Here is a 16,737-nt window from a genome sequence, read left to right as displayed (position 1 = left end):
GACGGTACTAACACAGGAGAATCTAATGAAGAGGGGAATACATATGTGTCCCAGATGTTTTTTTTGTGAGCTACAGGCAGAGACAATCAACCATCTGTTTCTTCATTGCAAGGTGGTCAGACAATTGTGGCACTTATTTACCAGCTTCAGGGGCACAAACTGGACCATGCCACAAAGGGCAAGTCAGGCTATAGAAAGCTGGAACACTGAAGGCAGTGGCAGTACAGACCAAAGCAGATGGAGAATTGTCCCAGCAGTGATTTGGTGGACCATATGGAAGGAAAGAAATATGAGATGCTTTGAGAGTATTAGTAGTCCCTTACACAGGATCAAAATGAATTGCATAATCACTTTTTGCTATTGGTGCAGTTTGGAGTATGTAGATGATCCTATAGTTGTTATAGATATCCTAGGTTCTTTGTAAGTTGAAGTAGGTTCTAGTTTTGTTTTGTTTTGAGTACTCGCAACTGTATGTAGCTCCATGATGTAAATTTGGGATCCCAGCCTTTAGTGTTGAAGATTAATACACAAAACTGTTACCTTTGTCAAAAAAAAAAAAAAATGTGCATTCAGACAAATCAAAATTGGAGGGGAAAAACATTAATGTTTCAATTTTCCTTAGTTTTTCTATAGCTTAACTGAAAATGAACTATATTCTTTCTGAAGGATTATTCATCAGATTAATGCAGTAGTATGCGGAACTCAAAATTTCTTTATTGCAGATAATCTCATGATTTGGAGTTCTTATTTTCTTTTCTTAGCTAATTTTATCACTTCAGTGCACCTTAGCGGCTTAGCATCCCTCATTCTACTCCATCTCTTTAACAATATTTTTTTTGGTCCCAGAAAAGCTAAATAGTAGGTTGACTTCCCCAAAATCAGATCAGCACGGCTGAATTTTGTTTTTAATTAAATTATAATTGCTTGATTCTAAAATTTGTAGTTTGAATATGGTCAACACAGGTGAGGTTGTTGGCGCGTCGTCATTTTCCGTTGGACATGGTCCAAGTATTTTAAAGAAGGTTGCTTCACTCAGAATGCTGCATCAAGTGTCTGACGTTGAAAACTTTGGATGTTATCCTCTAAGAAAAAGGGTTAGTTGCACTGCTGGCTCTTTCGTCTTGGTTCTTTTTTTATTCTATAATATTTTCCCTATAATTCCCCACTATTAAACATATCACGATACATCATATGTGTAGATTTTTTTTCCATCTGTTTTTTTAACGAATGCATCTCGACTTGGAAATTTTACTGTGGTCAATATTACCTCCTTGTGTACTCATATTAATATCATTTCTAGGGCCAACTTAACAGTAATGACTCAAATTCTTGCGGCTGCCTTTTTGTCTCAACAACTTACTTTGAGAAGAAAATGGCATTAAACTATGAAAATGACGAAGGAGAAAAGGCTGGTGCTAGTGATATAGGGTTTTGGGTAGGACTTACACCTAATGGTCCATGGGAGAGCATCCGCTCCTTCCTACCCCTGTCAGTGGTCACCAAAACACTGGGCGATGATTATGTGGCTTTGGAGGTTGTCACCAAAAATGGAAAAAAACACGTAATTTTCCGGGCTCTCGCTACAGTTAGCAATGATTCAGATATCACATTGGATATTTCATCATGTCATGAGTCTATGATTCATACTCAAGATCTGTCTTCAGAAGGTCGAAATTATAGCATATTTGTTGAAGAGATTTTTGAGAATCAACGGAATCATCCAGTTTCTGGTGTAAAAGACCCAGGGAGGTGGAGCACTAGGGATTTCGCTTATTCCTCAAATGTGAGTATTTACTGACTTCTGCTTTTAGTTAATGTTGTTGATTAGCTTTTGTTGACCTTTTCCTCTTCTATCATGAAGGACTTTTTTGAACCTACCCTACCTCCTGGATGGAAATGGATATCATCTTGGACTGTTGACAAATCTCAGTTTGTTGACGTTGATGGATGGGCCTATGGGCCTGATTTTCAAACCTTGAGGTGGCCACCAAATTCTCCCAAGTGTAGCACAAAGTCAGCTCACAATACTGTCCGTCGAAGACGTTGGACTCGTACAAGGCAGCAAGTTAAGGAGAGGGGTGCGAATAACACGGACAATATTGTCACATGTCCTGGTTCTTCGGCTAGCTTACCTTGGACATGCATCTCCAAGGGCTCTAACCACTGTTTACAAGTCCGTCCATGCCTTGGTTATTCTCAGACTCCTTATTCATGGGGTCGTCCTATTGCTGTGGGCTCTGCCTTCGCCTTGGGTAAGGACCAAATGCCTATTGAGAGCAGTACACTTTCTCGACAAAATACTGTAAGGCATGGAAACAAGATACCTATTTCTGCACTGAAGCTAAACCAGCTTGAGAAAATGGATCTACTTTTGTGTTGTCCTGGTGGCAGTGGTAAGCAGCTTTGGCTCTGTGTTGGTACAGATGCATCAGTTCTACATACAGAGCTAAATTCCCCGGTTTATGATTGGAAGCTATCAATTAGTTCTCCCTTGAAGTTGGAGAATCGGCTTCCTTGTGGAGCTGACTTTACGATTTGGGAAAAATTGAAAGATGGAAACACTGTAGAGCGACATCGGGGTTTTATGGCATCACGGGAGACCGTGCACATATATTCTGCTGATGTGCGGAATCCTATATATCTGATGTTATTTGTTCAAGGTGGTTGGGTTATGGAAAAGGTAGATGTTCTTGAAGTAAATATGTGCATATTTATGCTTCTGGATATAATACTTCTGTCCTCACACAGACACACACATGCACATAGCATTTGTACATGTTAAGAAAAGGCTTTTGTTTGTAGACCTGCTCTGATTTGCTTTTTCCTCCATGCAAACAGGACTCTGTACTGATCTTGGATCTTACGAATAATAATCATGCTTCCTCATTTTCTATGGTTCACCAACAAAGGAAAAGGTGTGTATTGTCTTACGTTTTGCTAGAAGCATATGCACCAAGAAATGGCTCCAACATTCTCACTGCACTCTCTTTTTTCATTCAAAATTGGCACCAGAAAAAATGGCCATCAATATAAAACTTGGGAAAATATTTGAAAGAAACAAACAAAATAAGTACGTCGAACTATCAATTGTACCTCAAACTAGAATTAGTTGGTGTTGGCTATATTAATCCTACGTATCATCATCTCTAAAAATAAATATGCATTATACCAATTATAATAATAGGTCATTCTAAAAAAAAATAAAAAAAATAATAGGTCATTCACTATAGGGATGCGGCAAGAACACTATTGATAACAAAATAAGTGGTAAGATAGTTTATCATGATGTACTGGGTGGAATAGTCTAGGTGCACAAGCTGGTATAAACAATAGCGTTGTTTTAAAGAAAAGAGTTTAGCATGATGTTTTGTCAAATTATTCCCATTGATTAAATACTCTGACAGTTATTAATAAAATACAAGGCTCATTAACAGTTTTATTGAAGGCCAAACCATAAAACTCACCTTAATGCAAAACTAATTAGGCAACAAGCAAAGTAAGAGTGCCAAGAACTTTAAGCAAACAGATTTCCCTGCATGTAGAATCTAAGAAAAACAGAAAAAGATCACATGTAGAATGTTGCTCTCTTTTCTAGTCTTATTAAAAATTGTTTTAAATTATTATGATTAATATTACTATTATTATCATTATCTTTTTCTTATCAAGTAAAAAATTTGATTACTATTAACAAGGTCAACTTGGCCATATGCAAGGGGTTTACCAAAAAAGGGGAAGCCCTACGAAATATGATTCTCCCCAAAAGACACTCAATCCTCAATACAAACAGGAACTGCATTGGTGCACTAGTAAAATATAAGGGAGCGGAGGCTACTCCTTAATTGAGCAAAATTCATCTCCACAGTCCACCCATTCAAAAGCTCTCCTATTTCTCTCCCTCCAAGTGGCCCACATCAAAGCTAGAGGAGTTACATTCCACGCCTTGTGTCTTCTTCTCCTAACTTCACTCTTCCACTTGAACAACCACTCCTTCACAGATCTTGGTATTACTCATGAAACACCAAACTATCTAAAATATCCCGCCATAACCTTGTGGCTAGCTTGCAATGTAACAAAATATGATCCATGTCCTCACCTGCCTCCTTACAGAGAAAACACCAACTTATGCAAACAACCTTTTACATGCTAACATTATCCGCCATAAATATCACCCCTCTAGCAGTTACCAAGGGAAGAAACACAACTTCCTTGGCAACTTAGGTATCCAAACCGAACTCAATGGAATGCTATCCTCCCCCCAACCAGAATCTTTCCATAGAAAGACTTAACAAAGAACACTTTGCTATTCTCCACCTTCCAACACAAAACATCGAGTCCGGTGACTGGCTGATTATGCTTATGAAGTAAAGCTAGCAATCTCTGAAGCTCTATCACCTCTCAATCTTGGAAATGGAAATCCCTCCTGAACCTAAAAGTATTTCCCCTTGTGTTCCCCTAACCTATTAAACAGATAATTCTCTTTGGCAAGAGATCCTATACAAGCCTGGGAAATCAACTTTTAGCATCAAGTTCCGCACTATTTTTTCCCCTAAAAACTAACTCTACTCCCCTCCCTCACCTTGAAGGAAATGTTATCATGGAAAGCTTTCCACCCCTTAATTACGTTCCTTATCATTATTATTATTGTTATTATTACATCAAAAAGAAAACATTCTGCCATTGAAATCAAAAGAGCCTACAAAATAGTGATTTTTCTTGTAACGAAAATTGTAAGAAAATGGACATTGAGCATAACTCAACCTCAAAATGAGCTCGTGACTTCAGCATTGTCCGAGACCATATAAGATGAGAACAATTTGTTCCCTCGACCAATATAGGGTGCTTAACACCCCTTCCTCCTCGGATTAAGGATTGGACATTTGGTGCGTGAACAATATAATATGGGGGCGCAACATTAGGTAAATCATTAATAGAGCTGTGTTTAGCTCTGATACCATCTTTTAAAAAATGGATATTGGGTCTAACTCAACCTCAAAAGTTAGTTCATGAATTTAGGATGCACAAGACCATAGAAGAGGCAACATTATTCCCCCAACTAATATGGGACACTTAACAAAGTTAAAGTTAGATACTTTAAGCTTTTTGTTAAAATTAATAGAACCTTGATTGGATGTGGTGAAAATAAACTCTATGACTAGTAAAGTTTGAAATGTATTACCTGTGTTTATTAAATGCTTTGGGTTTGAATAGGAAAATGTCCATTCTTCATTCTCAATACTATCATATGTGATGCACATCCCTGCAATCTAGACCAAATAGAAAAATCCGGTTTGATACTCCTCGCTCTATAATATGAATAATCTGAATTAGTAGTTTCCATGAGCTTCTCTGTTTCTATTGACCTTTAAGAAAAATAATTTGCATATGATCTTAGAATTCTGAAGAGGAGCTATATCAATGTGCTTCTCACTTTTCACCTGAATGGTACTTTGGCCCTTTTCTTTTGCTTCCCTTATTTTCCTCTTCCAATGTGAATCAGTGAGTGTTAGATGGGTGAACTCATTGGCAGAAGCTGGTTTCAGTGGTTTATCAATCTGGTTTCAGGAGTGAAAAGCTAGACCTCAGTCTTTCAATTACGAAGAAGCTGCATTTCTTACATAATTTAAATAAGAAAAACTATGTTTCTATGCCAAGTGGAAATAGGTCTCTTTGTGCGTATTTACACACACACACCCCCATGATTTACTCAGAAATTATCTGTTTACGGGAGACTGTGTGATTCTAATTTTATGTGGAGTGGTGCCTTGTACAGGAGGTTGCGTGTTAGTGTTGAACGTGACATGGGAGGAACTACTGCTGCTCCTAAAACCATACGATTCTTTGTTCCATATTGGATTAGCAACGACTCATTCTTATATTTGGCTTATCAAGTTGTGGAAATTGAACCGTTGGAAAGCTCAGATGTAGATTCACTTTCTCTTTCCAGAGCTGTCAAATCAGCTAAACTAGCACTGAAAAATCCCCCTACTTCAGTGAGTAGACAGATTGGTGCAAGGAAAAACATTCAAGTACTTGAAGTTATTGAAGATTCAAGTCCAACTCCCAGCATGCTTTCTCCACAACACTATGTTGGCCGTGGTGGTGTCATGCTGTTTTCATCACGTAATGATGCCTATCTTTCGTCCCGGGTGGGCATCGCTGTCGCTCTACAAAATTCTGAGAACTTCAGTTCTGGGATATCTCTTCTTGAGCTGGAAAAGAAGGTAACATGGATAAAGATTTGGTTTATTCACAATGGATAAAATTATGGCACTCAATAAACTTGGATTTCCTGCAGCAACGTGTTGATGTCAAGGCCTTTGGTGTGGATGGATTTTATTACAAGCTTTCGGTGGTGCTGCGCATGACTTCAGACAGAACAAAGGTATCCTCAATTGTTGTAACTCCTTGTCATATTAACTGGGTGAGTTTTCCCTCGTGAATATAGGAGCTTATTTGAGTAGTCAAGTATCCTGCACTTGACATACAACTACATCGAGAAAATGTGTTTTTATTTGTATGAATTTACAGCACGCAAGCCTTTTCTACTAGTTTGCTAATCCACACCCTTTGAGACTGTAACATGTCTGGCCCCTCCGACAAACACCAGATTTGTGTATATTAATAAATTTATGTATTTATTAAAATTAAAGCTATGCCTAGCCTCTTTGTTTGTTCTGGCACTAAATTGGTCACAGAAAAGTCAGAGAAAAACTACGATGTCCATCATTAAGTAATGCTGATAATACACCGTTACCATTCTGAACACAAAGACTATGCTAAAGTAGGATTTGCCTTTGGCTTTGGCAACAGGTTAAAAAAAGCCAACATTAAAGTAGGAAAATTTTCTCTCAGTTAAGGTTTCTCAACATTAGGCATCATATTAGAAAATCCATTGCTCCCAACATACAGAGTTGCAAGCGCGGGATCGAAGCATCAGAATAATACAAAATTTTACTCTCAGTACCAAGTTGTTAGGAGTTGTGACATTAAGTGAGAAAATCAATTATTGTGCATAAAATGGTTACTCTTTGAAGGATGTGCATAGGAATCACTTTTATATCCAGACCATATCCTAACCGACAGATCTGAAACATGTAATATCCATGTATTCTGAAATAGGTGGTCCTTGAAGAGGTCAAATGAAAAGTAATGACTGAGATGTCAATTTCATACTGAATGAGTTAATGGATTCATCTGCAGGTTGTGCATTTTCAACCACATAGCTTATTCATCAATAGGGTTGGATGTAGTATGTGCTTGTGTCAGTGTGATTCTCAGTCAGTGGAGTGGATTCATCCTACAGATCCTCCAAAACATTTTTCATGGCAGTCTAATAAAGTGGAACTTTTAAAGGTTTGTATATAATCAACATTGTCCTTGCTGTTATTCATAATCTCCATCAATGTAAAAGTCAGTATGTTGTTTTTCATTCTTATGATCCATTTTTATTCTTCTCTCAGTTGCGGCTTGATGGATATGATTGGAGCCCACCATTTAGTATTGATAGTGAAGGTGTTATGTGTATTTGCTTGAAAAATCAGACCTCTCATAACCTAATGCATCTCAAGGTTGAAGTTAGAAGCGGAACAAAAAGTTCCCGCTATGAAGTTATACTTCGCCCCAATTCCTTCACCAGTCCTTACAGGTTTGACTGTCATCACATACTTCAGTTGTGATGCTTCTTCCCTTTGGGTTTGACATTTAATCCTTGAGTTGTGTCATTAATTTCTTCTGATTTTAGGTGTTCATATTGTACTTCATTCTAGTGAGATAGCACCATCATGTTTGGTGTTGTCTTCAATATTATTGGATGAGAGAAAATCCATACTTTTTCTAAGCTTGAGATAGAATGTCGCCAGTGATAGAGATACCAAGGCCTGTAAAGCTGGTCTCTTTTTCTTCCCATCCTTGGGGAACTTTTATAAATTGTATTTTAGTATGGTTGGATGATCTCAGATTCATCTCAACAGATTTTCTTATCTTCTCTTTCCCTTTTTTCTTTTTAACAGCAACCAATAACTTTTGATACTCTGTTTGGGTCCATTTAATTATCCTGTTTAAACTGACATTTGTATTAAGTTCGTTGGTTAATATGCAATAACCAAACCTGTTGAATTAGTCATCTAGACTAGAGTAGAGATATGAACCAAGTGCTCTGAACATTAGAACCGGAGAGTGCTGCTTTATTCATTATGATGAGGAGACATGTCATTCTTTTTTCTCTTGCTTGTTCTCCTCCTTGTTTCAGATCACATGTGTCCTTTGTCATTTATGAAATGGCTGCCAGGATATAGGACAGTTAGAGTTGACCATTGACTTCTTCTGACATTATATCTTTCTTTACTTTCAGTATATTAAAGATTATCAGATTGGAATATTCTGTCATGATCTTCTCTGAAAAATTACTGACTAAATGTGTTTGCAGGGTTGAAAATCGCTCATTGTTTTATCCTATACGTTTCCGGCAAGTCGATGGTGCTAACGATTCATGGAAATTCCTTCCTCCCAATGCTTCAGCGTCATTTTCCTGGGAAGATCTTGGTCGCCGACGATTGTTGGAAGTCATGATTGATGGATCTGATCCTGCTGCATCACTGACTTATAATATTGATGAGATATTTGATCATCACCCCATCCATGTTTCTGGAGGACCAAAGAAAGCTTTACATGTCATAATCCAAAAGGAAGAGAAAGTTAATGTAGTCAAAATCAGTGATTGGATGCCTGAAAATGCAACCTACTCTATTTTGAATAGAAGTCTTTCTTTGTTACCCTCTTCTGGAAGTAGTTCTGTGTCAGAGCAAACACTTTCCAACTCAGAGAGTGAATTCCATGTCATTGTTGAGGTCGCGGAGCTTGGATTATCTGTTATTGATCATACGCCAGAAGAGATACTATATCTGTCGGTGCAGAGTCTTGTGCTCTCATATTCTACAGGATTGGGGTCTGGAGTTAGCCGGTAATAATATATTTGTTTCTTCTATTTATGTGATGGAGGCTATACTATGTTATTTCTTCTCAAACTTACAATAACTATCTATGAAGATACTTATTTGACAGATCTCAAATTTTATGAGTCAGGTTAAAAGTACGAATGAGGGGTATTCAAGTGGACAATCAATTGCCTTTAACTCCAACCCCAGTTCTCTTCCGACCACAGAGAGTTGGACAAGAGAATGATTATGTTTTGAAATTTTCACTGACGCAGCAATCTAATGGATCGTTAGATCTATGTGCATATCCATACATAGGTTTCCAAGTTAGTAGATGAACCCATTGCTCTTTTCTGAAAGTATGTTCCCATGTATTCATTTTTGCTGTTCTTAGTATTGCTAATATCATGGGGCACATTTCTTTCAGGGACCTGAAAATTCTGCCTTTCTAATTAAAATTCATGAACCAATAATTTGGCGACTTCATGGGATGATTCAACAAACCAATCTTACTCGATTGTACGATACAGAAACTACTTCAGTGTCTGTTGATCCCATAATACAAATTGGGTAAAGGTTCAGTTCACTATGCTACTATTTAGTTTCTGAGGTGTCCTAAGCTTTTATTATATAAGACCTTTTCTTATTGACAGTGTTCTCAACATATCCGAAGTACGCTTGAAGGTTTCTATGATCATGTCCCCAACACAACGGCCAGTGGGTGTTCTTGGGTTTTGGGCTAGTCTGATGACTGCACTTGGAAACACTGAAAATATGACTGTAAGCATTTTCTGGTGCTTCAACTTAAAGATTTGAATTTTTTGATTACTGGGGTTCAGTTTGGAGTCCCGGATTCTACGATCAGGAATCCGAATGTTCTTATTGAGCTAGCTTAAAAACTACTTGTAAAAATAGATTAACTTATTTAAAAAATAAACTACTAAAAGAGATAGACATCTCTCAAGTCCTAGGACTGTCGATAATTCTTTATTAGAAAAATCTACACCCTTTTATATGTGCATTGTATCATTAAGAAAAGTTTTGTGCTCATTTATTTACTTTGCGCAAATGAATCACTTATTAACAATTTATTCTTGCTCACCAACCACTTCAATGTTCAGCTTGCATGGTTATCATTTCTTTTTTTCCAAAACTAGGACCATTATGTAAGATTGTTTTTTCCAACTTAGTGGTCATGTCATTTTTTGGCAACCCCTTTGTAATCATAGCTGTTTAATTTGAATTTGTTTTGTGTGATTTTCTTATATCATATCAGGTGCGGATAAACCAAAGATTTGTGGAAAATATATGCACGAGGCATAGTGTTATGATTGGTAGTGCTATTGCGAACATCAAGAAGGATCTTCTTAGCCAGCCTCTCCAACTACTCTCTGGCCTTGATATATTAGGCAATGCCAGTAGCGCACTTGGACACATGAGTAAAGGTGTTGCTGCATTGTCGATGGATAAGAAATTTATTCAAAGTCGACAGAAACAGGTTCATCAATGTCTAACTTTTCTCTCAATTCATTTCTATTTTCTTGTCTGTCTTTTCTTTGTGCATTTTGCAAAAGATGAATGGAACTTTAAATACTCGAATGGCAATATAGTACCAAAAGACGTTCTAGCTCTTGGAAATATAGTTCAAAAGATAGGGAGGTGTAGGAATAAGAGAGTGCTGCAATTGAACTATGATCAATGAGATGGTGCATGACAACTTAACATGTTATTTAGCAGGGCTCTTTTTATAAAATTTTCCTCACTCCAGTAACTGTAGAGGAATTAATGGGATTGGATCATTGATTTACAATCCGAGTAAAATTGCTGAAATTTTGAAAATCTAAATCTTCGATTTTACCCATGACATGTAGGGTCCATTAAAATGCTTCCAAGGATGCACTCTGCCTTGTAATTATGGGAGACTACACAATCTGTGTAGCTAATTTTATATATACAAATATGTTACCTTTCTCAATAAAAAAAAAATCTTCGTTTTTACCTTTTTTGTAATGTAAATAGTTTCCTCTTTATGACATGATTTGGGCATGTGAAAAGGAGATGCGCAGATGCTCCAGTGAGGAAGTGCGAGATGTTGGGTAAGTGGGTATGAGGAGAGGTAAAGGTAGGCTGAAAAAGTAATGGGGTGAGGTAATTAGACAAGACATGGTGCAGCTTCTACTTACCGAGGATATGACCTTAGATAGGAGAGTGGAGGTCACGGATTAGGGTAGAAGGTTAGTAGGTAGTGGAGTGTTGTCTTGCTTCCCAGTGAGTTTAGGCTAGGTGGTGTTTGTCGTAGTATTAGATTTCTTCTTGTAGTGTCTTGCTATTGATTTCTATCACCATCTGTTGTTTATGGTATTTCGGTTACTGCAGTATTTTTTTGTTGTTACTGTTTTCGTATTAGTTGCTATATTTTCTTCATTATCGTTTTCCTTCCCATTCTTTGATTTGTTGTACTCAAGCCGAGGGTCCTCTGGAAATTGCCTCTCTACCTCCACGAGGTAGTAGTAAGGTTTGTGTACACTCTACCCTCCCCAGACCCCACTTATTGGATTTTACTAGGTATGTTGTTGTTGTTGTTGACATTATAACATTTCCAGATAATGTCAGTTTCGTCCTTATTGTTATGTTACTACACTATATTTACATATATGTTGCGGAAGTTTAAATTCTATTTGGTATTCATTCTCACTGATCCATTCTTTTGTTTCAGGAAAGCAAAGGTGTGGAGGACTTTGGTGATGTTATTAGAGAAGGTGGAGGAGCATTTGCAAAGGGTCTCTTCCGAGGTGTCACCGGAATTTTAACAAAACCTTTGGAAGGTGCTAAAGCTTCAGGAGTTGAGGGTTTCGTACAGGGTGTGGGAAAAGGGTTAATTGGTGCTGCTGCTCAGCCTGTTAGTGGTGTTTTGGATCTTTTGTCAAAAACAACTGAAGGTGCCAATGCTATGAGAATGAAAATAGCATCTGCTATTGCTTCTGAAGATCAACTCCTTCGAAGGAGGCTGCCTCGAGTGATAGGTGGTGATAATCTTGTTCGACCCTATGATGAGTATAAATCACAAGGACAGGTAGGGAACTTGGTTGTTACTTTGCTGTTGTGTCTCTTGTTTTTCTCTTCTTTCCTACTTTGTGGCATTCCAATAGGCTTGAACATGAGATTTGATGAGGAAATATAGCAATATGCTATACATTAATTTGGACCAGCTATTATGGATCCTTGCTTCCTTTCTTTCCCACTATTTGACATACCAATATAATTGATCATAAGATCGAATGGGGAAGTACCAAATATTTGAGTCATTGAAATAGGAATTGTACCAGTGATGTGAATCTTTACTAAGTTGGTGGGAATTATAAGCTCCCTATACTTGGAAATAATGGTAGATGATAGGTCCTTCCTATGGTCAAAACATTGTAGAGCAGAGAAAGTATGGCATTTTGGATGTGCACAATAAGATTCATGAGAGAGCACTCATGAATCTTATTGTTAGTCAAGATAGTTTCTCTCTAACTAGCTAAATATAGAGCAATCTGAAGCTTCGTGTTGTACTAATTTTGCTACAGAAGAAGGTAAGCAACCATCTAAGACATGTTGCTGAGGTTTTACTAAAGCCATAGTATAAGAGTCAAATAGAAGTCCTAAAGTCAGCATCATTTCTCAATAGGGAACAAGTAATAAAAGAATCTCTAGATGTTCGGTGGGAACCACACTAGTAACCTTAAAGTTATCAAAATGCTTTCCAAGTTCTATACATATTTTATTTCATCTCTTTAAGTCTTATTTCTAGTGCAGACCAGAAATGCAGTAGCAGTATAGTTATCAAAATATTTTCAAGTTAGGTGGACACATTTTGTTTCCATCTCTTTAAGCCTTATTTCTAGTCAAACCAGAGGTGCATAATTGTGTTAATAGTAGGGTGCAAGCAGTAAATATTTTTCAATGGGCGGTTGCATCTGATCAACTGATTTATTATCTGAGCTGTTAGTTTCTGGTAATTCTTCAGTTACTCTGATGAAGTGTTAATAATACATGTAAATTCCAGTAATCTACTTGAAGAACCACAGAGCTGATTTTCAAGAGAACTTTATATTGCCTCTATTCATTTTATGTGATACCATTTGATTGAAGACAGTTTAAGATGTTAACTCACTTGTGTATATATTTGTAGTAGTGGAAAATATTTATTAGCAGTTGAAAAATTAGTTTGATTGAGGAAACATAACATGGAAATTTAAACTTGAAGCAAGTTCAATTTGATGAATTTTTTTAAAGTTGTATAAACTATTAGATCTAGGTGACAAAGTGATATATTCATTATTAAGGAAAGGGGCTAGTCTCCCTTTTTCCTTCCTTAGTTGTATTATTTAGTATTTGTATCATATCTTATTTTTCAATTCTTACTTCTACTATCGCGTCATTTGTGTTGTCTATCTCGCTATTTTGTTGTCGTTATTTTCCTTCCCATCCTGCTTTGATTACTCTTTTTTTGAGCTGAGGGTCTATCTGAAACTGCCTCTCTACCCCCTCAAAGGTCTGCCTGCATATATCCTACTTTCCGTAGAACCCAATTGTGGGACTGCACTGGGTATGTTGTTGTTGTGAATAGTGACCATTCCCGTGCAAGTCTTCTAGTTTATGGTTTCTGGAAAGATCTCAAATTTCATTTGTAAAATCCCCGTGTGTATAGCCACTAGCCAGTGATTCTTTTGCACAATTGTGAGAAATATGGGACAATAATATTATTGAATTGTGTATCTACATTATTACATTGAGACTCTATTTATAGACACTACTTTAGACTCCTTTTCCAACTAGGACACTACAATATAATCCTTTTCTAAGTAGGATTCTATAACTATTTCTATTCACATTCCTATTCGAAGGATATATTATTCTTGTTCCTATTCCTATTCTAACAGATTTGTTGGGTTATTGCTTTCTTAAATACCATGAGTATCTATAGACCCAATTATCGTGAGTTTTCCTAGATAATATCCGACCCTTCTTCCTCCGTACCAACTCGTTCTTTTTTTAATTATGTAATTCCTACTTACGCCTCATAAAATGAACTCCAGAATAAATTTGCAAAGAAGTGAATAGTTGAAGGGGTAATTCATAAAAAATAAGTGATTAAGATGCAAATTTTAAAAGTCAACTTATCAAAAAGAAAAAAAAATGTACATGATTAAGGGTTCAAAAAACTCCCATTTCTTCTGTCCATATTGTTGTTTATTTTTGGGGAAAATACATATTTTGCGGCCTAAAATGTTACCGAAATGTCAGTTCTGGTTTTTGCTTTAAGCACTAGCAGAATTTAGTGCTTTTCATCACTTCACCTTTAACAGCACCATGTTCTTATGTTTATTAGGATGAATTAAGTTATGCCATATAGGTTTGCCATCTTTATTCCAACTTCCTCTGTGTTATCAAGTATCCACACACGCATATGTTATAGTTATAGGGTGCCGCCCGTAGCCAACCCCTATATGCCAGCATTGGTGTTATAAGAAAACGTCAAATTGATTGTTGGGTCTGAACCAAATTATCTTCCAATTAAAAGGAAAAATAAATGGGTATCGTGATGAGCTAAGATTTGGTGAGTAGCTTGCACAAATTGTGGGTGTACCCTCAAAAAAAGAGAATGAATTGCTTGCTTATTTCCCTCAAGCATTTTGGGTTTATATAATAATGAGAAAGAATAGATTTGAAAATGAATTGCTTGCTTATTCCCTCAAGCATTTTGGGGTTTATATAATAATGTTTACAAGTAATCCTAATTTCTATATTTACAAGGAATAGGCTTTAGCCAATAAAGAATTTCCTAATTCTCAACAGTACCAACAAAAAGTGTGTTAATGCAAAAGGTGAAACTGAGACAACAGTGCTACTCGATTGATCTATGTAAAATGCGGATAGAACTGTTGCTACCAGATCAACTTTCTTCTATGTGGACTACAAGAATGAAGTCTTTCAAGCGCTTCTTGTACATGTTTCCTTGTTCCTCATGTTTGCTTGTTACTTTAATGGCCGTATTTTTGGGTTGAGATTTACAGTCAAGTATAAACTAATAGTTATTCTCTTCCTTCTGTGAAGGCAATCTTGCAACTTGCAGAATCTGGATCATTTTTTGGCCAGGTTGACCTTTTCAGAGTACGTGCAAAGTTTGCCTTGACTGATGCCTATGAAGATCACTTCATGCTGCCTAAAGGAAGAATAATTCTTGTTACTCACCGGAGGGTCATTCTGTTGCAAGTAAGTGAATAGTCAGTTCACTTGAATAATTGAAAGGGGATTAGAACTCTTTTGCCATCCCAGTTCTGCACTATTTCGTGCACTTGTCCCCTCACTGAAAATATTTTCTACTATTTGTTGCCAGCAACCTTCCAATCTTATTGCACAAAAGAAGTTCAATCCGGCTAGAGATCCATGTGCAGTTTTATGGGATGTCCTCTTGGAAGACCTGGTGACAATGGAATTAACTCATGGAAAGAAAGATCTTCCAAATGGTCCCCCTTCACGGCTTATAATGTATCTGCAAAGTCGAACTCTTGAGGCAAAGGACCAAGTTCGTGTTATAAAGTGTCATCGTGATTCGAATCAAGCGTTTGAAGTTTATTCTTCTATCGAGCAAGCAAGGAGCGTTTATGGACCAAGTCAGTCAAAGGTATATGCTTATGATTTGTGTAAGAAAGTATGAGTACTTTGTGATCAAGGACTAAGGTAACTCCAGAGTAGCAAAAGCTACTGAATACTTGGAAGATGCACAACAATTATGCGATTATTGCTGCTACTATTTGTCTATTCATGTATATATGTTTGTGTAATTGTTTTCCCCTGATGTTCAGGCATTGGTTAAAACAAAAGTGACTAGACCATATTCTCCTTTTGCCGATGTGGCCAGCAGTGAAGGAATTTGCTCCTGGTCTCCTCAGCAGATGCCTACTTCAACTTTTGGAAGCAGTGAGCAGTGAGCAGTGAGCAGTGAAGCAATAAACAATGATGGTAGCAAAATGAAGGATGTTATGACCAACTAATATCATTTCAAGAAAGCTATCATTTTCCATTGCTAAAATGGCAGAACCCTCACAAGGTACAAGTGGCAAGAACCAGGACTAGTCACTTTTCATCTTCATAGTGTAGAAATGCATGTATATATAATATATCTGTGTCAGCATATCAGTAGGTGTGCTAGAAATATTAGGACCAGATAATACCCCGGAAACTTGTACAGCTTTTATCGTCCCTTTTAAACCTATACCTATACTATAAGTAGATGGTGGCCTGAAACCCCATAATCTGGGAAAAACCCTATGCAACTAAGCTTCACCATGCTCCATTGCTTAGAATCTGTATAGCTTTTGATTTAACTTGTATGCCTCCATTAATCTGAATATTTCCTTAGATATATACGTAGTCTACGTATTAAGTCAAAACTGAAATTCTCAACAAGGGGAAGTTTTTGTAGCAATTCCCTTGATGTTGTTGACTAATTTCTCAGCAGTTGCAAGTGAATTTCATTTCAAGTGGATTGTTTTTGTTTGTTATGTCCATGATGTCCCTTTATAATTGTATTATTTCTTATGGAATAGTTTAGGCTAAGAGAAATGCACTGCCGTCTAATAATACATGGAAACCTATGTGGGGATTACCTACTTTTAAACGTAATTATGTTGAAATAGTTTTATCCAGAATCCATGCAAGTATAAGCCTAGTACTGCAGCAAACACAACATTATTCATGCGGAATTACTTTTTATATGTAAAACTGACCAACCAGTGTTAATTAAGTAAATTGGTGA

At 36.9% G+C, this 16,737-nt stretch overlaps 1 protein-coding gene across 1 annotated transcript in view; it reads left to right on the top strand.

The window, feature by feature from the left end:
• The window catches only part of LOC102586877 (uncharacterized), an 87,390-nt gene extending 70,907 nt beyond the window's left edge, over positions 1-16,483 (top strand). Inside the window, exons 47-63 of the mRNA XM_015306015.1 lie at positions 964-1,094; positions 1,301-1,783; positions 1,862-2,680; positions 2,839-2,915; positions 5,771-6,221; positions 6,296-6,382; positions 7,201-7,353; positions 7,461-7,645; positions 8,426-8,959; positions 9,082-9,259; positions 9,361-9,503; positions 9,587-9,713; positions 10,210-10,431; positions 11,650-12,006; positions 15,033-15,191; positions 15,316-15,603; positions 15,785-16,483. Coding sequence (XP_015161501.1) covers positions 964-1,094; positions 1,301-1,783; positions 1,862-2,680; positions 2,839-2,915; positions 5,771-6,221; positions 6,296-6,382; positions 7,201-7,353; positions 7,461-7,645; positions 8,426-8,959; positions 9,082-9,259; positions 9,361-9,503; positions 9,587-9,713; positions 10,210-10,431; positions 11,650-12,006; positions 15,033-15,191; positions 15,316-15,603; positions 15,785-15,910 — 4,520 coding nt within the window. The 3' untranslated portion in view covers positions 15,911-16,483. The remainder of the gene's footprint in view (positions 1-963; positions 1,095-1,300; positions 1,784-1,861; positions 2,681-2,838; positions 2,916-5,770; positions 6,222-6,295; positions 6,383-7,200; positions 7,354-7,460; positions 7,646-8,425; positions 8,960-9,081; positions 9,260-9,360; positions 9,504-9,586; positions 9,714-10,209; positions 10,432-11,649; positions 12,007-15,032; positions 15,192-15,315; positions 15,604-15,784) is intronic.
• Positions 16,484-16,737: the final 254 nt, after the last annotated feature.

The sequence above is a fragment of the Solanum tuberosum genome, unplaced genomic scaffold, assembly GCF_000226075.1.
Source record: "Solanum tuberosum cultivar DM 1-3 516 R44 unplaced genomic scaffold, SolTub_3.0 scf00021, whole genome shotgun sequence".
In the NCBI taxonomy this organism is placed as follows: Eukaryota; Viridiplantae; Streptophyta; class Magnoliopsida; order Solanales; family Solanaceae; genus Solanum; species Solanum tuberosum.
Note: the sequence above shows the minus strand (reverse complement) of the source record. Positions and strands in the feature narration are given on the sequence as shown.